Genomic DNA, 23,788 nt, shown 5'->3' with positions numbered 1-23,788 from the left:
TGAGCAGAGAGCTTCAAATGCTGGGTTTCCATTTTCAGTTTTGTATCGTGCCTGTAACGCTTTGCTCTCCTACTACAATGGCAGGTATAAATCAAGCAGTTCAGGGAGCAGGTCTACTGATCTTGCTTTTGTGGGTACAAATCTTACTGGCACTGATGGCTTCTGCCGCAAGGACAGGCATGCCTAGCTGAAACAAAACGGTAAGTATGGAGCATGTGATTAGCTTTATACTTTGAAGATTTGAGCAGAGCCTGGAATAAAGCCTCGATCTCAGTACAATCGGTGATTATCCACAGCGGTTTCGCTGTAACTCCAGCAGCACGTGTTTCCTCTGTTATAAGATAGAAGTATGGTATATCTGTAATGACAGGCACTTTGAGAAAATATTTAGTTTTGCCCGGTCATGATTCTAGTTTTATATTTCCATATTATTTACATTCAGGCAATTCTTTTGCACTATTTTACATGCTTTTTCCTGCAAAATTGGCATCCAGAGCAAAAGGTGGGCAACTTCCATTATATTCTATACATACAAGGATGGAACCTGGATAAACATGTGGACAGTCAGCCGAGGTCTGGATTAGACGGTGCCATAGAGGGGTCCATAGGAGGAGATAATAAAGTGAAGGGATCCATTTCCCGGCCTCTTGCATCGTTCTGCACTTTGAAGGCAAGATGCCAACCGGAAACATTAGCAGTATTTGAGACAGCTGGTGTAGGCCTCCAAATGAAGTATGGGAAGTTACTTGACGACTTGAAATTGTAAGGAAAGGCACGCTAAGTGCACCTGTTTGCAAAGAGAGCGAGCATTTCCATTTCGGACAGCATTCATGAGATGCTCTTGCTTGGAGCATCAGAGCCGCCCCCGGGCAGAACTGCACGTTCGCTTAAAAACCGCAGTGCAGCCCTGTTGATGCAGCGTGATGAACAAATGCTTCAGCAGGTGCCACACTGAGCACCCTCGTATTCAGATGCATTAAGACCAGCCAAGAATTAGGATTAATGTCACAAGTTTTGCAAAGCTTATAAAAGACTTATGCTTATTCATACAATAGCAAGCATTTTCTGAAACCAGCTAACAGCATTTAATCTATTTTAACTCCCATGGCTCAGGACAGAGGTAAACTCAGGTCATCCCAGTAAGGATTGAAGAGAACTCTTCATACATCTTAATTGTAGCAGACGTTATCAACATCACTCCAGAGTGCTGTTTCCTTTCTTAACATGACAAATTAGGTGCAGATTTCTAAGGCACGTTTTTCAGACTATTGTAACTGTGCTGATTAAAAACTCCACATACTGCCTCAGCGGAATATAGAAAAAGCCACACTTCATCAAACCAATAATCTTTGCCTTTTACATGTGTTAACATAGCACAGAAAGCTGTAACTCGTATAGGAGTTGTGTAATACCAAGCAACAGGGGTGGGGTGGGAAGACAACGGCAGTGCGGGCTGCGACGGAGGGCCAGCATGTGCTGGAGAGTATTAGATGTCCTGGTCATCAAAACTCTTCCCACAAAACCACTTTCACGATGCTGAGTTTATAGTCTTTACTCTCAACTATATGAGGTATATGTCCTTGTGCTTAAATTTACTAGGAATTGCTGCCCTGGATAGTAAAGCATCAGGGAAGATGGGAGTCCGAGCAGTAGTCTACTACATGAGTACAACGATCATTGCTGTACTGATTGGTATTATCATTGTGGTCATCATCCACCCTGGCAAAGGTACAAAAGAAAACATGCACAGAGAAGGCAAAATTGTGCAAGTGACAGCAGCAGATGCCTTTCTTGATTTAATCAGGTATGGCTATCATATTGCACATTCTCTCTACCAACAACAACAACTAATATTTAGAGTCACACCATGACAGTAGAGAATTTCAGACAGTGACTGGATAAACTGGCCAGATTTCTTTCAACTAGGTGACACCAACATCTCTAACACCAACATCTCTAACACCAACAACACTACAAATTAAAGAACAATACATGGATTTATTTTCAAATCAGGCTAAGTTGCAAGGGAAGAAACTGCTTTTAAAAATCGAAGCAATATTACACACACACAAAAGATCTCTGTCCTGCTGTCTGCATGGGTCTTTCCCCCTCCTTCCGCAGCACAGTCCTTACTACCAAATTCCTCTGCTTTCCTTTACTTCCAACTTTTGACAGGCTTCTCACTTCACTTGAAACCCTCGTTTAGTTAGTCATCTTAATTTTGAATTGTAGCTCCCAAACTGGGTCCATCTACTTAACTTTGCAGGTATGGGAAGGAAATTCCAGCAATTGGCAAGTAAAATACAGATGTAATGGCTGGTTTTCTCCTTGCTCAGAGAGGCTCTGCAATGCCTCTTTTGTACAGCTAACATGTCACAGATGTATTCCATGGAGCAGGGAGGCTGAGGTTGTGAGCTCAGAAGCTCTTCCACAGGTAAAGACCAAAAATCTGTGTTATGCTAATCCCTTTGGAGAAGCCAGAGACATGGAGAAAGGCCTCCAAGGGTCATGCTGCCAGGAAGGGGGACTTCAGAAAGACCCATGAAGAGGTTTACCCTCCGATTCCTCAAGATTTAGTCTGTTAGGCTGCCTCTGATTCCATCAGAAATGTCACCACTACGGAAAATAAACAGACAAACAAAACCTCTCTATGTAAAAGGTACACACACACACTCACACACGTTTATATGCGTATGTGTAACTTACTAAAGAATATTCAAACTTTAGGAATATTTATTAATATTAATATTGATCACAACAAGACAGTAGGTTGAAGAGTAAAAGTCAAGACACACTACGGTACGTGACCAAAAATCATTTGAGAAGTGGAAGTGCACTAAATATTAATGAGTTTTTTATTAATCTGTATTCAGACAGCATTAATAAATGCAAAATTAAAAGTTGCCACAGAGCTTTGTTTGTTTGGCAATTTAGCTTGCTAAGGCGACTTGCTCTACAACATTGGATACAGAGACTGCAATGGACATGACCTATCCAACCCTACTGTATCTTGTCCTGGTAAAGCCAAGCAGGCCAATGGTATATGTGAAGCTCTGCTCACTGTAGGCATAAATACATAGATATTCATCTTAGGACTCCTTTGGTAATTAGCTGATCTATTCCTTTATATAGCTGTGCCACTACTTAAGGCATTACTAGAATCTTACTACTTCTCATGCTCTTTTCTTTCCTTTTCACAGAAATATGTTCCCTCCAAACTTGGTGGAAGCTTGCTTTAAACAGGTAAAAATGTTTTGCTGTTTCCAAATGAAACTCTATTACCATAGCTTCGTATAATAAAATAGGACAGTGAAATGTAATAGCGTTTTCTTTAGGAATATCATATGCTTGCACTTGTACTTACAGCAGTGACAAATCTTACGTACCCTGCCAACTGTCACCAAAACCCCTCCAGTCAAATCTGTGCCTTGTTTTCATTCATTCCTTCTCAGTTCTTGCTATGAGAAGTGAAGAAAACCCACCTGGCCTAGGAAGTCAAAAAATTCATTTTCTGAAAATGACAAATTCATGAGCCTATAGCAAGCTTCACTAAAGTCAATGCCGAGTTTCCTTTTCAAAAGCAGTGTTATGTTAGAGCGGGAGAAACTGGGATGTGCACCATCTGTACAGAGACTGGATCATGTTCAAGAACATCCCATGGGAATATGCGTAGGTTAGAAACCGAGGCAACCGTTCTACGGGCATCAACAGCAAAATCGAAACCAGGGCTCCCTGTCACCGTGTCGTAGGAATGCCAAAAACATTGCGCTTACTTGCTTCCCAAATCTCCCTGTCACTAGCCTAGTTAACTTTACCTGTTGTAAGGAGAAAATAAAAGTAACTAGTTAAATTTCTTAAAAAAAGAACAATATAGATCCAGTGAAACCTATCATATATAGTGCCATGATCTGATAGCTTCGTACTGACCCCACAGTCTTGAACAGATACTGTTTACCAGTTATTGCTGTAGCAACAAAAAAGCAAGAGGATAAAGTAAAAATTTTCAAAAGTCAGGCTGTGTTACATCTTGCAGAATATTTAAAAAATACAGTAAAAGTTTCTTTAGGCAGATAAACAGAGACTAATAAAAAGCAGTGACCTTCTACATTAAAGATTTGTTCAAGATTAAAGATAATCTACACCTAGCCCTAAAACCAACAAATTCCATGCCTCTGTTTTCAGTAAGGATGATGATGAACTCAGGGCAGTGATGGGGAATGGCAGTATGGAAATACAAAAGTCTGTATCTGAACTAGGAAACAAAATTCAAAGAATTTAAGATAATCAAGTCTCAGAATGACATCGTCTTTTTCTCAAAATACTGAAAAAAACAGGGCATACTATTACAGGTCTGATAGCAAGCACTTTAATAAACCTGTCAGGTTGGGGAGTTATTGTTGGTAACTGGTGAAAGCAATGATACGGCCTTTCAAATTGCAGTTTCAGAAAGATTGGGGAAAGATTGGGGAATTGATTTAGGCAGTTAATAACTAATTAGCCTAATCTCAGTTGTGCTGAAGGATGGAAAAAACTTGAAGGAAAGAGTAAAAACTTAGTACTGTAATAAATGAAAAATATATGAAAAGTAGGATAAAGGTTAACACAGGCTTGTGAAACATGGATTGTGCCAGATTAACCTTTTGTCTTTCTTTCAAAAGATTGCTGATTTTCTCCCACAATCCCTTTGTTTTGTGCCACAGAAGTGCAATAGCTCTAATCTATTTGGACTTCTGAAAACCAGTGTATTTAAAACCATGGAGGAGGTGAAATAGCTGAGGGGGGGGTAAGATTATTGTGAGAACTGTGAAACTCATGGGAAGGAGGCCCATCTGGAGATAATAGAAGTTGCTGTAGGACAGGTCTTGGGCCTAGTTCAATTGGTATTTTTATGAATCACATTGCCATAAAATGCACAAAATGAAATTTATTGATGACACAACCATTGGAGCACTTGGTATCAGCCAAAGAGGCTGGCATGCCCCAGCACAGTATAATGTAATTATAAAGTATATAATGCAAATCACAACAGCACAGTGAATTGGCCCTTGCAGAGACTGGCGAGCTTGGTATCTCCTTACAGCGCTGCATCACATTCCAGATATGCACTTAGGAACTCACAGGAATTTCTGTTTTGAGATGGGAACTCATCATCAGAAAAAAAGAACAAAAAGAAAAAAGCCTAGCCTAGCTCCAGGATATATTAGGCGAGATAACTCCAGTAGAAGAAATAATGTATCGTTACTACCAGAAAAGTCACAAGTGAGATTTTGTCTGGAATATCCAGTATGTTCGGGTCACTACATTCGAGGAAGATGCATGCAAAATGGGCACAATGGAGAGAATAGTTGCTGGGATTATCAAATGAACACAGTGTCCCAAGCAAAAAGAAGCTTGCTTTAGAAACTACTCAGGTACAAAACACCAAAGTGGGAACAGAGCTGTTTAAGATGAAGAAAATGTTTATACAAGAAGAAATGGAAGTCAATTTAAAGTGGAAATCAGTGTAAGGTTAACCTTCCTTACCTAAAAGGTAAAGTCCTGGAAAAAAACTTTAAATAGGAGTTTTGGGGACAAACCAGCTCATCAGTTTTAAGATACAGCTTGAAAAATTCATGCAGTTAGGTATTCTACAACAACAGAAAACTCAACTCAATGACTAGCAGTCATAAATCCTATGTTTTTCATTGAAAATGTCCTGTAGATTCTGTTTACATTATATATATTGTATTTCTCCTGTGCTTTACAGTTTAAAGGGATTCCTAGAAACTGTTCAATAAACAGGAAATGTTTCATGGCAGTTGCTTCTGACTTTCATCAGCAGATATGCTTACTGAAGCACCAGGATTTTAAATCTGTCATACTGATGCTATTAGTTTTTGAATCAAGTATCAAAATTAAGATTTTTAGGCAGAAAAAAAATTTTACAGGAGACACAAGAATGTATAAGCTTCATAGGTGCCCACACGACGTTGCACATCTGACCCTATAACCTTCTTTTCAAAAATTTCCATCATGTTTTTCCTATGTTTCTCAGAAGATTTATAAAGAATGATTATCCGTCTGGCGCTAATCTGGTTCTGTAGCACTGCATTTGCTGGCCCAAAGGGTTTATACTGATACACAGCTGTGCCCATATGGAAGCCATCACTGACATATATGCTTCACGTTCAAATCCCATCCTTTGATATGTTAGCTGCTCACAAACTCTCTTACAGTACCCTTGAGCAAGTTTATTTCCTGACTGTACTGGAACCCACTGGAAGCTTTTTCTCCTTTCTCACTACTGCTGGCATACAGGTACCCTACCGACTGTGTTAGGACTCACAGCAAGGCTTGAACCAGCTACTTTCCCCAGCAGTTGCAGGCATCTCCCAAAGCAGCTCCACCAACACACGGAACCAGCTACCATTTCTGAAGTTGTCACCTTATCCTTAGCGCTCAAAAGATCAGCTATTGCTGAAATGTTGCAATGCGAAGACATGGAAAATTGCACTTTCCTTAGCATAATTCATTTTAGTGGGTAAAGAAGTTTTCTGGGTGTGAAATTGCTCTCATGCAAAAGGAAAGGGAAGGGCTGTGTGCAGTGCGATAACCAAGGCGGGGAGCTGAAGGACAACAGGCTTCTAGACGGAGGTGGGCAAGAGTTTATAGGATTGCTGATGGGAGAAGAGCCTGGAGGAAGGCTGGGACCCTAGGGTTCATTCAGGAAAGGTCTTCACATTCAGTCCTCTGCTCCTTTGGATTCCCTTTCCTGCTCTTCTTTCTCAGCAAGTCCCTGAGGTAGACAAAACTCTCGCCGCCTCCTTCTCTGCGTATTTTCTTCCCAGGAAACAGGAAGAATGATGGATCCAAGTGCCCCCTCCCCTCCAGACTGGCCCCTCCGCTGTAGATCCCAGAAGCCAGGAAGAGTCCCTGCAGGAGTGACAGAGAGCCCACCGAAGAGCGAAGGAAATCCTTACATTTAAACCTCCACCTGAGAAGCAGCAGAACCATTTCAGGCCTAACTGGTACCATTCAGCCCCTTGTACCAGGAGAGCTTATAGGGACAGAGATCCACCATTGCCTAGCAAGTGAAGCTAAGAATAATAATCTGGGAAGTGCTGGGCTTCAGCTTCACTCCATTCTTTGCTAGCCACCCCCTGTCCCTGTCAAAGCCCAGAGTCCTGCTGGCACTCTGTGATCCATAGATCCGTACTTTCGCCAATTATATGAATGGCAGATGGGGATTGCTGGGAAAAGCAGATTTTTAAACCAGACAGTGTACTTTCTGGTGCTGGCTATTCCCATGTGACACATATTGCTGCCTTTGCTATGTGCTGACCATTTGGGTTCGGGGAAATTTTTATTAGTTATAGGAGAACCTGAAAAGGTTGAGTGCAAACATTCAATGCTTATCTAAAGCTATCCAGTTTGGGGATATCTTAAGAAATCTTTGATATCTTTCACTTCCATCCTTTATCTCTTCATCTTTCTTTCCTTGCTAGATTTGAAGATCCTATCTATCCTGGGGCTAAGCAGCTCTAAGCAGCCTGCTTCGTAGGCAGATGCTGCATTTTAACTGCTCGTTCTTCATGCTGTGCTTGATGATATATCAAAAGACAAAAGAAACACAAGTGAACTTGGGGCATCTGGAGAAAGAGAATCAGTCTAACAGTTTTGGCAGGGGGTGGACATTGTGTTGCAGAAATGCAGAATTTGATGCCAGCTGAACTAGAAAGGTGCATCTGATAAGTGTATTTCTTCTGATATGTTTTTAATTAATATTCTTCCCTCAGCTCATCCTTATCAAGTGGATCGGAAGTGTTAATCACATATCCATACATGTGATTACTAACTAATACATGCTGCCTGTTCCTAGTGAGAGTCTTGGCTGGTTGAGATATACTTTAAGCTGTTTCATCCATTCTTCTGTAGATACTTAGGATGTGTTCACACAAGTCCACATGGAAAGGAAAGAAAAATGAAATCAGGAAGATGGGATATCATTGTCTTATTTTCTTCATTTCTTTTCATTTTTTTAGGCTTGCATTTAAGGTTCAGAGAAATGGGCTAGCAAGCTTGTTGCTTTTCAAGTCATTATCACTAAAAGCTACACCACCACGTTGACTCAGCACAGATAGAATTAATTGTACTATCTCAAAGTCCTGGCAGTAAATCATGAGTTTTCAGAGCAGCTACACATGTGATTGCAAATTAACCACTGGAATGTGCTACTGCAATGGTGTGAAGTTGCTTCTTAAAAAGTTATGCAATATATTCAAGAGTGGTGTGTATTTTGTACCATTAATGAAAACAAAAGAATAACAAAAGCTTAAACAGGTAATTCATTATATTATGCAAGAAAGTAAATATATTGTCTGTTTCATAATGAGATAATTAAACTTTTTTAAAGGTGTTCATTAACACCATGTCTTGCAATGAAGTCCAGAAATGCCGTTGTTTTTATATTTTCATTGCAGATAAAGTTCTTAATAGAAAGCTATTAGGATTAATATGTATCAAATAATATCTACCTTGCTCCTAATTTGCTTTCTATAAATGAAAATAAAGAAAATATATGAATATTTTTTATCTAAAACCTTACCAGGCAAAATATCTCTGCCTTGAGACAAAATGGCCCAAACTTATCCTCAGCAATGACAGGACTTCTATGATGTTGTACTGGCCCTTCACAGATCATCAGTGTAGGTGTGGAGACTTCTAGTGAAACATAACCAGCTCTTTTGAGATCTCTAGGCCTGCAGTGTGTTTTTACATGAGCAGTTTTTCTTTGTCTAATTTCTTCCAGTATTGAATGACACAAAAGAATGTGGACTTGCAGAATCATAGTATGATATTAAAATGTCAGTTTGAGCTAAAAGAACTCCAGTTAAGTGTTTTTACTCAGATCTCTATAGACGTCTGATAACTCTGATTCCCACCAAGATCCAGTACAGATCTGCCTGAAAGTGGGGATCAGCTCACAAAATGATCTGTATCACCAGTATTTCTGCAGAGGGAGTAATAATCAACTCTGCTACTCCCTCATCTATTTCAAAACTGACATTTTTGCCCCACTTGAAGGTCTCTCTCATCTGTTGGCCTTTTCACCCTTTTTCACAGTTGGCTTTTTTCACAGCAAATTCCCTTTGTGGGGGTCAAGCAATCTTGTGTTTTGCCTTTAGTGTCATCAGAGAAGGCACTAACAAAAACTAAATCTCAACCTACACTTTTTCCTAGGCAGAAGTCTGCTTTTCAATTCCTTTATTTGGTTTTCCTTAATTTCTTTCGCTTCACCAAGAACTTTCTCATGACCACTAAAATGTTAGTGTTAGCTAAAGCTAACATTTGTGAATACCTACACCTTACCAACAGAGCAAGTCAACAGAAAAGGTCTACTTATCTGTGTACCGCTCTCATAGCTGAAATTGAAAAAGGCTTCGCATTGCTAACTGGGGTCCTAAAATCCCTGCTATAGCTCTGAAGAGACTCCTAACTAATAAAGGACCAAAGGCAGCCTCCCACTGGAACACAATTCCAGAATCAATGCTGAAAAAGAAGGAATATGCTATTACCTCCTAAGAAGAGTTCCAACTGGATTTTCAAAGGAAAGGCACTTCATGTGATGTGCTTTTTCCTCTCTAGCTGCCCAGATCTTTCTCTGTCCCCCCCTCATAGTTTTTAGGCCCGATGGCCAATTCCAGCCTAATCCGACACAGGGGGAGAAGTCTCAGAAAAACCCAGGCTGTGTTGCCACTGAGGAAAAAGCAGTTATGACAGCGCCTACCCTGTTCTGACGGGCAACAGCCAGTCAGACAATCAGTGTACATCTGTCACTGTCGAACAGCCATACCACATGTTGCTTTTGCCCTAGTCGAATAGGTAGGAGTGAGAGAAGGTCTGAGGGTCGTGGAGGAGAACTGGGGAGAAGATAGTTATGATGTGTCTAGGGAAAGTAGGAAATAAATCCATACGAAATCCTGTAGGAAATCAGGCTTTAATTCCAGTGCTCATTAAGTAGCTTGCTTTTCAGTGTTGGTCTAATCTGCATGCCCACAAGCCCAGCATACTTACCACTTTCAGACTTCTGACTTAAGTAAATTCACCTAGGTTTCTTTTCTACTTAGAAATAAAAAATACATATATAATATAATTATCATACCCATATACATAAAGAAAGAATTAGAAGTGTTTGATGTACAGTATTAGGCAGTATTTAAATGGTATTGTCAGGATTGAAGTAAAATTCCTTTGGTGTTAACTTCCAGATCATTTCCACTTGCACTCTGCTAGCTCTCTGTCACTTGAACAGGCAACCCCATCCCCTCCTTCCCTGGCGGTGTAGTCCCACTCTCAGTGTTTTGCCATCTCTGGCATTCAACTGATTCCTCAGTGAGCAGATTCACCTCCTCATTCCTCCCAAAACATGGCCACTTTTTTGCTGGGTTAGTTTCCTGTCAGCTTAAGGAGTAATAATGGCTCATGGAGAGCTCACACTAGAACTGGCATGGAGAAGAAAGCATCACAGAATGGATGGGAGGGGGTGAAGGAGTGGAACTGTGCTTTGCACTGTCAGCCGACTGTTACAACAGCTCAGCTCTCTCGTCTAACCACAGCCCAAGTCTAACAGCCCAAGTCTTACAGCTTTTTTGCAAATCTCATTTAAAACTGAGCTGACCTCCATGGACACTTGTTCTGCTATATTTTATTCAGAAATTTTCTATAAAGCAACTCTTACTTGGAACTCTAAAGGTCTTTAAGCCTTCAGGGGATACAGCAAATATCTATTAGGAGCACATCAAAACTATTCAGGTATGGAAAATAACAGAAATTCAGATTGGTGTTTCTAAGTGCTGATATTCAGGTTTTCCATCTTAGTCAGAAGTACATAACTCCATTTCACTCGAATACTTTCAAAGTGTGCAACAGTCTCCAAGTATTACTAATACTACAGTTCTTGGGCTCACTCTTCGGGTGTTTTAGGCAGGCCCAAAGAAATTAATATCCAAAGTTGCTGAATACTTGGCACGTGCACCCCATTGCTTTAATACGGTATTTAGCATCCTGAGATAAATTTGAAATATTTTTTCTAGAGGTATTTAGTAGTCTTTATGCACAAAAGAATTTAAACAGGACAGAGATGCAGGCCTTTTTGGAGCCCAGAGAGAAATAATCAGGATATGCATCTCTTTGGAAAAATAATAGGTGGTGGAAGTCTGGCTTTCGAAGTGGAGATTTAGCAGTATATTGAGATATTGAATTTGATTTGCTTGTCCTATAAAGGGACCATTTCAGGTAAAACCCTCTTCCTAATAAAGAGATAAATCATAACTGGAGATTTATTACTGCAAAAGCAGAGAAAATTAATGGCTTTGCCATGGCAAAGTCCTAATTTCAGGTTTAAAAAAGGAAGAAAGAGGTATGTAATACTTAGGTTGTTTTCAATCTTTTTTTTTATTCAAAAAGATGAAAAAGTAAGGAAATCCTGCAGCACATGCAAAGATTGCAACTATCCGTAAAAGACCTATTTTTCAAAAGCCTTGCTGTATAAAGGAAAAATGTTGTTGGGAAAAATAACAATTTATAAAAACACAAACTAAGAATCCGTAGTTTCATCCCAAAATTCAGGAGTATGATGGACGTGCATATTTGATTTTGACTTACGTACATGAGATAGTGAGCTCTGGAAGCTAAGGGTCAAACTTTAGCTCTTGTAGTTAATATGGGGGTTTTATGTTGCTTTCAGTAAAGCCAGGTTTTCATCTCTGTTCGCTTTACCAATAAATATTACATCAAGAATTCAGATGTCCTCCAATATTAATTACTTAATGTGTGAAGATTTTTACCTTTGTTTGCTATAATTCACAGTAATTCCTACCTTTCTTTTCTTTTTGTTTTACTAGTTCAAAACTAACTATGAGAAGAGAATGTTTAAAGTAGATATTCCACCCAACGACACATCCACAGTGGCTTCCATAATAAGCAATGTGTCAGAAGCCATGGAAGCCCTCACCCGGATGAAAGAGGAAATAGTGCCTGTCCCAGGCTCAGTAAATGGAGTGAATGCCCTGGGCTTGGTGGTGTTTTCAATAAGCTTTGGCCTGGTGATTGGAAGCATGAAGGAGCAAGGTCAGGCATTAAAAGACTTCTTTGATAGCCTGAATGAGGCTATCATGCGACTGGTAGCTCTAATCATGTGGTAAGTGCCTCTCTGATATATACTATGCTAAGTCATTAATAACATTTTTTCATCACAGACATCCGCTGGATAGCAAGAGTCTGTGTTTGGCAGGAAGTCAGACAATAATATCTTAACTGTCTTCTAACTTTTTGGTAAATGAATCAACAAATTGTAATTCCGTGTATCAATAATTTGCCAAAACATACGTACGCTTTCACAAGAGTGATTGAAAATCAGTGGCCATAGCAGAATTTGCCAAGCTTATACAGGCCCATACTATATCTTTATAAATAGACAGCAATCACAGCAATATGCCACCAAAGTTTCCTTGTAAGCTGCTCTGATTTCACTAAAGAAAACTGATAAACCTCTTGCATAATCTTATCTCTACACAGTAAGACCTTGTTATCATTGCTTTGCACCACAACTGGTCCCTGCAATTGTGTAGCATATAAATATATCCTTGCATTGTAGCTGGACTGCTCACAGATAGGCACCATTTTTGCTACTTTCTTTGTGTTCAATAGATAAATAAAACCAAGCTATTCCTCCTCAAGCATTACCTGTGAAGTCTCTTCAACAATGAAGATACAGTATTTATCAGGTAGAAGGTTAAACTATGAAAAGAAATAATGCCTGAAATGTCTTGTTGCCTTCTTTACTACAGCAGATTGTCTTACCAAAAAAAAGCTAACATAAAAAAAAAAACCCTACCCAACAGCACATCCACATATGATTAGTACAAGATGGAAAACTAGAAATAAATTTATTTTTCCAATAAGTAAAATTCTGTTCTGCCAGGAAACATCTACACAAAGCAAAAGTCTTTTCTCCTTCTTCTTCACAACTACAGTTAAGATAATAAACCGTGGGTGAGAATTGTTACTTTTGAGAAGTTTCTACATGGATTTGATGGCTAAAAGTGTAATTGAGGTGCACTGGATAAATGGTGCTCTGTGGTCATTTAGTATAAAAAAATAAGAGGACATTCATGGAAATAAGGCTGTATCAAAAGTCCAGCTGTAACAGGATTGTGTTTCTAAAGATCTTAATGAGTTTGACCCATAGAGCTAGCTCTTCATTTGTAGCTGTGCTTACCAGAGAGGGAAAAGTAGCTTTTACCACCCTTGCAGCTACCCCACAATGCAGCCAACCTCTTTTGTACAGGTAGATTCCTGCTATCATGGTGATTTATCCTATGCCCCACTGGGAATGCCCAGACGTGGCCTGAACATCTGAATTCCAAAGGGAGCTCACCTCTCCAGATGTCTGAAAGGCATGCTATAAATGTTCTTCTCCTGACTTTCTCTTACCAGATCCTGAATCCAACAGAGCCTACCAGAAATGGTCACTGCTGTGATTTCATCCACGTTGACCTGCTAAGGGTTAAAGAGTTAAGATCTTTAACTGCTTCTGAATAATTATGGTCATCCGACCAGTAAAATCCTACATCCATGCATGCATATAAACGAAAAAGGTGTGGATGGGAGAGTGGATTTCTACTTTGTTCAGTACAATATTGATTTGATTTCTTATTTGCAGGTACGCTCCACTTGGAATCCTCTTCTTGATTGCCGGAAAAATTGTTGAGATGGAAGATATGGGTGTGATTGGTGGTCAGCTTGCCATGTATACTGTAACAGTTATCATTGGTTTGCTAATTCATGCTGTCATCGTCCTACCTCTTCTCTACTTTCTGATCACTCGTAAGAACCCTTGGGTATTTATTGGAGGACTGATTCAGGCACTAGTTACAGCTTTGGGAACGTCTTCCAGGTACAGTACGATATTTTAAGGCTAAATAATTTTTAATATTACAGGTTTGAGAAACAATTTAGCCTAATATAATTGGTTAACTCCCTATTCATAGATAGCAAGTATTCATTTGGACACTATTTCAGTTCTGCTACTCTCTGATATAGAAGACTATTATCATTATATTGATTTGGACTGTCTATTTTTATGTTCTGTGAGAACCTTCGAGCAGGGTTGAAATAGGTCTGTTTGATGATGCAGCCTGTATGATTGGAAGCCTTTGACTCTGATTAGCCTTGATTTGTAAGTGGTTTGTCATGGTTTGTTGGCAAAGGATGAAGCTGACAAGCAAAGTTTTACATTTGTGTATGGCAGAATGGCGAGGCAAATGGGGGGGGATTCTGAGAGAGAGTTTGAGAGCTTTTCTTTACAGGTGAAGTTCTAGGCTCAAAATCATACCCTGCAACAGAGATGCCACTTTTGCTCTTTGTTGATGAATTCAGAGGGTCTTCAGATTAATAAACATACTGTTCATCTCTATGATAAAAGGAAACATTATTGTCTTGAAATATAAATTTCCTATATCATATGACCATTCATGAAACACCTTCCATTTTAATAAATTTTAAAAGTGGCCCCTAAAGATAGATGTTTTCAGTCCACCATTCCTCATATCTATACCTAAGGTACTGCTGTTTGGGTTTATTTTAAAGATCTGGATGAGAAGCTATTTGGATCATTAATGTGAAATCTGATTAAGTTTTGTAACACTGAAAAAGCTTTTGAGGGCTTTACAAAAATTATGCCAGTATGCTAACGGGCAAAGGAGGATAATTATTAATTTCACATTTGACATTTTTATGCCAATCCTGGCAAATTAGTGGAATGTCTGGAAGGGGATTTGATTAATAATGATTTAAAAATGAATGTAATATAACTAATGCCAGTCAACATAGTGAAATTAAGAGAAAATAAATAGTGGCAAATTAAATCAGTATCTGTTTTTATGAAATTACAACATCAGTGGGTCACAGTAATAGCGTTAATGAGATATGTTCAGACTTCTGTAAGACATTCCACTTGGCACAGCTCAAGATCCTGAGTAAGAGCCTACACTGATGCCGGATCAAGAGGACATACTGTAAGTGGATTAAAAACTGTTTAAAATTCAACTGTCAGTTGATTGTCATCAAAATATGACAGATTTTCTAGCAGAGTCTTACAAGGTCTTTCTTTACATAACATTTTATCAGTGATCTGAATGAAAGATAAACTCAGCACTGATAAAGATTTCAGAGACATGAAAGTCTGTGAAATAGTTAGCAATGAAGAGGCAGATCATTGAGAGAGAGTAATCTGAATTGCTGGGTCTTGAAAAACCTCTTTGCTTTGGTGTAATCAGATGTAGACATATCTTTAAGAACAAAGAGTGCAAGCCACCCTTGCAGAATGGCCACATTATCCTTCATTCTGAGGCAGTGTCTCTGAAGAGGAATTTGGCGTCATGTTGGCTCAATGGGCATTCCAGTACAACATGAAACAAAAGTGATCAGTTGGGTTGATCCTTCAATGAAATGACTATTTATATGATATTTGGACGTACCGACAGGGGAACAAGATTAAAGTAATAAAGTAGTGTAATCATCCATCAGAATGCCTTGTCCAGGGGATCCAGCAAATAGCCATGAGACCTATTAAAGGAATAGAAAACATACCGAAGGCTTGAATAGCTCAGTGTGTTTAGCAGTGAAAAACATTGCTTAGGAGTGATTTAATCAGAACCCCTGGGCACCAAAAATGGGGAGCAGGAATTTTTTAATAGATTCTTCTGCCTAGCATGCCAAAGTATAACAAAATCCAGTGATTGAATACTGAAGTTAAACAAATTCAGACAAGGGACTATGTGGAGAGTGACAATAATTACCCGTTGGAAAAACTCTCCAAGGGCGTCAGGAGAATCTCCGCCATTAGAAGTGTTTAAATCCAGCCTGTTTTTTTTTTTTCTTTAATAGGCTGGTAGTTCACATAAACATTAAGTCATCAAAACCCACACAGTCAATTAGAACAGACAATTGTCAGACAGTCTCTTTTGTCATTATAATGCATGACAATCTTTTTTCTCCCTCTCTGTAGAATTTATACTGTGTGTTATTTTCTTTTTTTTCAGTTCTGCCACACTACCTGTTACATTTAAGTGTCTAGAAGAAATAAACAGAGTGGACAAGCGAGTCACAAGATTTGTTCTCCCAGTCGGTGCTACAATTAATATGGATGGAACTGCTTTATACGAGGCTTTGGCTGCAATTTTCATTGCACAGGTTAACAACTTTGATCTGAACTTTGGGCAGATTATCACAATCAGGTACAGAAGCCATTATTACCTACATCTAATAAAAGCACCTTTGTGATGACTCCTTCTTGCCAGTATATGAGAGATTAAACAGAAGCGTCTAGAGCTAAAAGCAAGAACTACAGCTACAGTAGCTGAATAAATGTAATGATTTACATCTGCACAGAAGAGGCCCCACAGCACATATTCTCCATTAGGTAAACCTTTAAAAAACTGTAGCATGACACACCTATCACTGCACTTCAGTCATCAGGAGCAGCTTTTAACAACTTTTAAATTTTCTTTCTTAAGATCTCATGCAGCTGTTGGGAGCTGTAGACTTATAATCAGTACCAGGTAGCTTATAATGCACGTACAAAGCAGCACCATAAGAGCAGCACAGCGGCATGGTACAGAGCTGATGCTTGGAGGGTAACGCTTTTCTAGTCACGATGGTCTCAGGACACAAGCAGAGCAAGCTATATAAGGAGCAATAATACCTTCCATTAGACCAATGGATAGAGCTAGAGAAGAGAGAGGTGTTTTCGAATACACACGCCTTCACATCTCAGGTGGAACAGCAAACAACCCACTAAGTACCGCTCGATGATAACTGATCTGCAGTAATTTCATTATGTTAATCAAACAGTTTAAGAGGAAAAGGCGATGGACACATGTGCAGGAGAGAGATGTCAGAAAGGAAGGGGGACACTGCAGGACAGAGAGACAGATATTTATCCCTCAGGAGCATTGAAAGTTTAGATGAATGGTGAATTGGGAATGTAGAAGATTTTCAAAAAGAAGTGCTTCTCTCCATAAAATCCATCTGCTTAATTCAGTATTCATCAACAGCAGGCAAAGCTGCTTTCACACTGTCATGAGGCACATCCTGAGTCTAAGGCAACAGTTTCACACTCATTAGTACTAGAGCTGCTCACTGCCAAATCACTTGACAGAACAAACTTTTCCTAAATCGGGTGTGAACAAGCGAATCTCCGTCAAGTTACTAGAGTGTATGATTCAGGGTTTCTGCCAGCTTTCTGCTTTCTGCTGGCTGAATGCCAGCTTCTGCAGAACAGATGATACTGCACCTGGTGTAAAGGTGTAGTGACATGGACAGACGACACAAATTCCTGTATTAGATTTGCCAGGACAGAATCATCTCCTCAGCTTTTCTTCTAACATGCTTGAGCTGGTAGAGTGAATTTATTTAATGGATGATGGCAGGTAGCTATAATGTTTTTGACTGGCCCTTAGCATCCAACGGTGGATTTACTATCTCACAAAACCATGTTTCAGGGTTCTGGTTAAAGGTTAAGTGTAAACATTTTGGATTAAGATCCACACTCCCCTGGAGCTGTGCAGTGTTCAGATTAGGGACTGCGTTCATCTCTTTCTTTACTACGGGGAAATTGCTTTTTGCTTCATATCTGTTTTTAATGTTTGCCAGATGATAAGGAGAGATTATTGTGGAAGTCAATTAATTGCTCTTGCCTTCTCTACCCACAGCATCACAGCCACAGCTGCCAGTATTGGGGCTGCAGGCATTCCTCAAGCTGGACTGGTCACCATGGTCATCGTGCTCACATCAGTAGGTTTGCCTACAGATGATATCACTCTTATCATTGCAGTGGACTGGTTCTTGTAAGTATTTCTGATAGAGCCACTAAAGGCTCAGAGCATATTTAAAAGCACAACAGTCAGGGGCATTCTGACAATACTGTGATCAGTGAGATTCTTCTTTTGCTATGGAAGTTAGTTGGAAAAAAGTGTTAAAAATTACAGTCTCTTGCAACTGAAGTCTTTTCTTGGAGCAGATGGTGGGGCATTTACTTAATGATGGCTCCTTTTGCGTGCAAAAGGGTTACGTGGAAACTTGGCTCCTTAGGGTACTAAGAAAAACTTTCAGACACATTGTATGTAATTCAATTATTAAAGAGCTGCTTTAGTTTTTTTATTTTTTGTAGGCTGTTAATGGAAACCTTTCCTTCAATCAGGCTCAGAGTATGGAAATTCACTGATTCAGATCTGACCCAGTTCATTGCAGCCCTGCTGGCTATCTAATCCAGGAAAGGTTCATATGTCTTCCCTGTGGACAAAGAAATGAAAAACTTCTGAGTAACTGTCCTATCCAGCCAGCACAATGTATTGCCCTTCAGTTTCTCCATCCCTCTGTCTGCAGAAGACTAACTAACAGCTGTAGGTATATGGGGAAAACCCTTAGGTCCAGGAACTAAACCATAGACAGAAGGCTTCCTCTGACCTCTATTTCTGATCACTATTAGTTACAGTTTCCAGAGGATTCTTCCCTCTCAAAAGAGCCCCACAAAAAGTTGTCCGTGTCTTTATCAGAATGTAGTGTCTTCAAATGGTTATCTAACCACATGCCTGTAGCCTTATATAGGTGGACGCTCACCAAGTAAGGAGCCAGTCACTCCTTGTCAAGCTGCCTCCTACATCTTCTGGGCAGAGATCTTTAAGAAGGCTGAATTGTTGTAGCTTACTTGGAATCATTTCAGCAGGATTTCACCCTAAATTACTGGCCATAGTTTATGGTCACGAGGGAAATGACAGTAAGAAGGTAGACTCTCATTGGCTTAAATCTCAGGAGGATATAAACCCAAATCACTATAGTACAGAAATGCCTCCAAGAAGCACCTACCATATGGTCCCTTTATCGTCCTCATCGCACATCAACTGTTTCTTGCTGTGAAGTTGCCAGGAATTAATATTAGACACATTTTGTGTCTCTGAATCCTGGTATAGCTGTTAATTTCTACAGATGGAATCATGGCATTAACTGTTCAGATGAATGAATACACGTAACATTGTCGAATCATCTAGTAGCTATTTGCAAAGGCCATTTTAACAACTAGTCTGCTTGCATCCCTGAGCAAGTGGTAAAGTCAAGGCTGATTTACTGTTTCTCCATAGGGATCGTCTCCGTACCACTACCAATGTCTTGGGAGACTCCATTGGAGCAGGAATTGTTGAACATTTATCACGGCACGAGCTGAAGAACAGGGATGCTGAGATGGGCAATTCTGTGATAGAGGAAAACGAAATGAAGAAACCATACCAACTGATCTCACAGGAAAATGAGAGTGAGAAACCGTTAGATAGTGAAACCAAGATGTAGGGTAAAGAAGGCATGAGTCCAACACTACAAGTGTGGAAAGCTTATACTTTTTCCAGCCATTTATATCTTGAATTCACCAAGCCCACTTAGTCCTTGTTTTCTCCCTTCTTGCTAGCATTGGAAAAGAATTAATGAAAATATATTCCAAATTAGCAGTGATCAAGGTATATGTTGGCTTCCCACTTAAAAATTTTAACAGGCAACATGACTGGTCCTGCTAGACATGTGCTAACTGAGGATAAAAAAAGAGAGATCGTCTATTAAATCATAAAACATACCAGTGTACATGTTACTCAGTCCTGTAAATGTGATCTTATTCTTTTTTTTTTTTTTTTATGAACTGGAAAGTAAAAACAGATAACAGAGCCTGAAAATGGTTTTATTTTTTTAAATACCTGTTGCAAACATCCTAACATCTATAAGCACACAATCAACATTTTAAACTTGATAACTGCATCCAGCTAAGTAAATTAACAGGCTTTTCACTTTTTTATCTGATGTTATTTTTCTATAGTGTTACATCCTTGTTCTATTACTAGCAGCGCAATAAAAAGAAGGATGTTAAACGAAAGGATAAAAAAGGAGAAGATGTATAGATAAAAACAAAAAAAAAACCCAATCAGCACTTTTATCAGCTGAGCTGAAACATCGTTTCTGAGAAATTGATTTCAACTGGACACAATTTTTCACATTAGCCTCAGCTGATCTTGAGAAAAACTTAGCCTACTTAGCTTCACCTTCTGGATTTGCCCCCTTATCTTCAGCGCTGCAACTCAGTTGAACTATCTAATGGCATAAGTATTCACAGGAGCAAAGCCCTAGACTGTATTGTCTCTGGGACAGGATATGTGACTTCCTCTATGTTTGAAAGGAACATAGCATGCTGTGGATATGCCAGTTATCTACTTCAGAAACAATACTAAGAATAGAAGGCAGTGCCAGCACTTTGCAGAAGGTACAGAAGGGTGAGATGCTCAGATCCTACTACGACTGGTTTTTAAATCAGTCTGTGCTGAAATGGCATTGCTCGAATCCCCGCGACCAAGAGGAGATTTTCCAGCTGGAAACCTCCCAAATGCTTGGTCATTCCATTGATAAGTAATGAAGCTATTAGCTGGATTTATGTTTTTTCCATCTGGAGAAGAAGGCTCCCTATCTCAATGTGAAGTTTCCAAATCTTTGTGTGTTTATCGGCAGTATCTCAAAAATAAAAAATAATCCTTTAGAAAGTAAAACTAATGGGTGCTTTTTTACTTTTTACTAGGAAAAAATATATAAATTGCAAAATAATAAATACTATAATAAATGTTGAAAATGTAATTAGAAAGGTTTTTTCAAGCGCAATATTGTAGGTTTCCTTCAGGGAATAGATAAGGAAAGAATGAAAAAAGGGAGATAATGCACTTGTAATCCTGTGGCTTTTTTTTTCCATTTCAACATTATTCCCTGATGAAACCCTTTTCTAGAAATATAAATTATATATTTTTCCCTTTTTACCTTGTATTGTTATAGAAGTTAAACTGGAAAGTTTATAATGCAGTTACAGTTGGGGGAATGAAGAAATACTAACTGAAAGGCACACTACTGTTAAACAATCTTTCTTATTCAAATGTTTGGTTTCCTTCTTTCACCTCCCTCCCCCCTCCCCCCAAAAAAATTCTGATGAAAGAAATGAAGGATTCCCTTGCAGTGTCCCAGCTGCCACTCAAAAAATGCTCAAGATGCTGCTTTTGTCACTAAAAGAATATCAATGTGGTGTACAAGTAACTGTAGTGAAAGCGTCAGCATGCTGGTTAAAGGCAAATCTTTTCCCATGTTTTGAGCAACGAGGCAAGACTGTTTTTTTGACTGACAATTCCTGCCCATCTTCTTCAGCGGAGTAACCCAGACAATATGGGCAGGAAATCTCCAGTAAATGAAGTAAGCAGGGTTTAATACAGAGTATTGAGCAGTCAGACCTACAAAGCTCTAAATGAATCTCTGACTGAAAGAAAACAAGTGTGGGTTTTTTTTGCTAACAGAATGCAAACCTAGAATACAGACAGACCTTTTCTGATATGTAATTAGAGATATTTTTATATAGATACTGTATTCAGAATGTGTGTATAAAAGTTAACTGTAGAATTTATGGCTTAACAATTTAATTTTTGTTAAGAATCTGTTTGGAAATACATTGCAAAGACTTAATGTAAATGGCTGTCTTTCTATGACATCAGCTGAAAAAAATGATTTGTGTCACAAAGTCTGTGATCTTTTTTATGCTAACTTTGTTTCTTATGGAAATCAGGTATTATAGAAAGATTCCTTTCCCTATCCCTCACTGGTTCTGCATTGATATGCACCCAGAGTGGATTGAGAAACATTACTTTGTAGATGTATTTTCAATAAAAATAGTTTTACATTACTGCTTTTTTGTGATTTCTTTCAAAGACTCTGAAACAGAAGAAACTTCAGAAGAACTCAAAAGTATACATTTTCATAATATGCGATTTCAGGAATTTCAAGCTATTTTACACTGCAAGGCCTTTTCTGCATTCAGATATCTCTTTGAGCTTTTATGAACAAAAATAAATAAATAAGTGAAACTGGACAGACAAAGGAATGCAAGGAATGGAGGGGCTGGGAGGAATAGTAAGAAAAAAAAGAATCAAAGTTAATCCAGCTTAAGTTCATCCAAATTCAAGCATATAAATTCATATTGATACCTGGAAAATATTATATGATTAAGTGTTTATAATGGCTTTTTTTCACTGACTTAGCTACAGCAAAGCTGCCAATTCATTTTTCATGTGTCCAAAATTCAGAAAGTGTCCTTGGGCCATGGCCAGCAGTAAAAACCATTGACTGGCGTATTTCAGCATCGTAGCGTTGTAGCCATCTTCTCATCACTTTTCTCGGAGAAATGGTTTGTGATGGTGTCGGGGTTCCTTTGGCAACAACTTCACCTATCAGAGTTATCATCTGATGGAAGTGAATCTCTTGTCAGAGGGACTGGGAAGGTATAAAAGACATGAGCTGAATTACTCACATCTGGGAAGATGTGTTGGTTGGAGCACATGGAGGCAGCAGGGAGAAGTCCTGACCAACCAATCCTGGGACAATGGCTTCCATTAATTTGCCTGTGATATTTTGGATGAAAACAATATATAAGTGCAGCAAGTTTTGTAAACATTTTTTCAGAGAAGTAAGACAGGATGTTATAAGGTACGTGAGCATGATTTTGCCCAATTCTTTTATAATAATGTACGCATTCATTCATTCAATCCGGTTAAATATCTTCGTGTTTCTAGATTCACTGTCATGATGGGAAGAGCCAAAGACAGAGGTTTAGTGTAAGATGTGGAGGTCTTAGTGGCACGGTGGCCCCTCACTATTCAGTGCCCCCAGGGGAGCAGAAAGACCTCTGGTATTCTATAATTTTTCAGCAATGTTTCCATTGGAAGTTGGGGTACAGACCAGCCACAGCACTCTGACGGAAGAATTTATGTCTCTGTAACAGCATGTGGCCAGTATAAAGCAAAGTGATCATGCATGTGGAAAATCAGCTGCCGGCACAGGAAAGTATTTCTGTCGTCCTTTTTGAATGACTGGACTTGCACAAATGACATTATTTTCCAATGTAGGCACAAATGATGAGAAATTTAGGGCATTTTGAACACATATCTGATATAACAAAACTACACTGGAAATGGTACAGAAAAGTATATCTTGCTTCTAGTGGGATCAACAGTGTGCATTATTTCACAGAAAAAAATCTGAGATGAACGGATAGATCATTCCCTGTCTGGGTTTCTGTGTCATCATTTTATTAAGAGATCGGCTTACAGTGGAACTACGGAATAATAAACAGGGAGATGGAGAAAGATGTCTACATCTCCACACCAAACTAAAAACGCAGACTTGCAACATCAGGAGGCAGCAAGATTCCTCCTGATAACAGAGAGCACTGTAGTCAGATTATATAATTCTGTATGGGGAGCCCTTTTCTTTCCAGTCTTCCCCCACCCAGCTCCTCAGATGTACCTAAGGTACCCAGAGGTATCTAAAATTCCAGAATTTCAGTACAGGAGCACTTGTGACTGTAACCAAAGTTTTTCTTCAGCATGCCTCATTACACAACTAGGGCTGCACATATAATTGATTTTTCACTTCAGTGACAGAATTGAAAAACTGGGGAGAATAATTCTTCCAGGGCATCATGAAATAATTTTTTTATTGCCTAAAAAAAAAAGAACAACTTCTGTCAGGTATAATGACATGTTCCATTCTCCACTTCTTGAAACATCCGATCTCAATTCTGGATGGCTTTTACTCTAGTTTAAAACAAACTCAGCTGTAAAATGAACTGTTAGGCTGAAATAAAACATTGAACTATTTTGTTAGGAAAATGTCAAAAAGAAATATT

The 23,788-nt window shown here is 39.0% G+C and overlaps 1 protein-coding gene across 1 annotated transcript in view; it reads left to right on the top strand.

Moving 5' to 3' along the window:
- Window positions 1–21,787, top strand: part of LOC135324505 (excitatory amino acid transporter 1) — a 65,240-nt gene extending 43,453 nt beyond the window's left edge. The window contains exons 4-10 of the mRNA XM_064501045.1: window positions 1,600–1,804; window positions 3,201–3,243; window positions 11,883–12,178; window positions 13,703–13,936; window positions 16,083–16,277; window positions 17,754–17,888; window positions 19,179–21,787. Of these exons, the coding sequence (XP_064357115.1) occupies window positions 1,600–1,804; window positions 3,201–3,243; window positions 11,883–12,178; window positions 13,703–13,936; window positions 16,083–16,277; window positions 17,754–17,888; window positions 19,179–19,383 (1,313 nt within the window). The 3' untranslated portion in view covers window positions 19,384–21,787. The remainder of the gene's footprint in view (window positions 1–1,599; window positions 1,805–3,200; window positions 3,244–11,882; window positions 12,179–13,702; window positions 13,937–16,082; window positions 16,278–17,753; window positions 17,889–19,178) is intronic.
- The last annotated feature ends 2,001 nt before the right edge of the window (window positions 21,788–23,788 follow it).

This window comes from Dromaius novaehollandiae, chromosome W (genome assembly GCF_036370855.1).
Source record: "Dromaius novaehollandiae isolate bDroNov1 chromosome W, bDroNov1.hap1, whole genome shotgun sequence".
Lineage (NCBI taxonomy): Eukaryota > Metazoa > Chordata > Aves > Casuariiformes > Dromaiidae > Dromaius > Dromaius novaehollandiae.
This window is presented reverse-complemented; position numbering and strand designations above follow the sequence as displayed.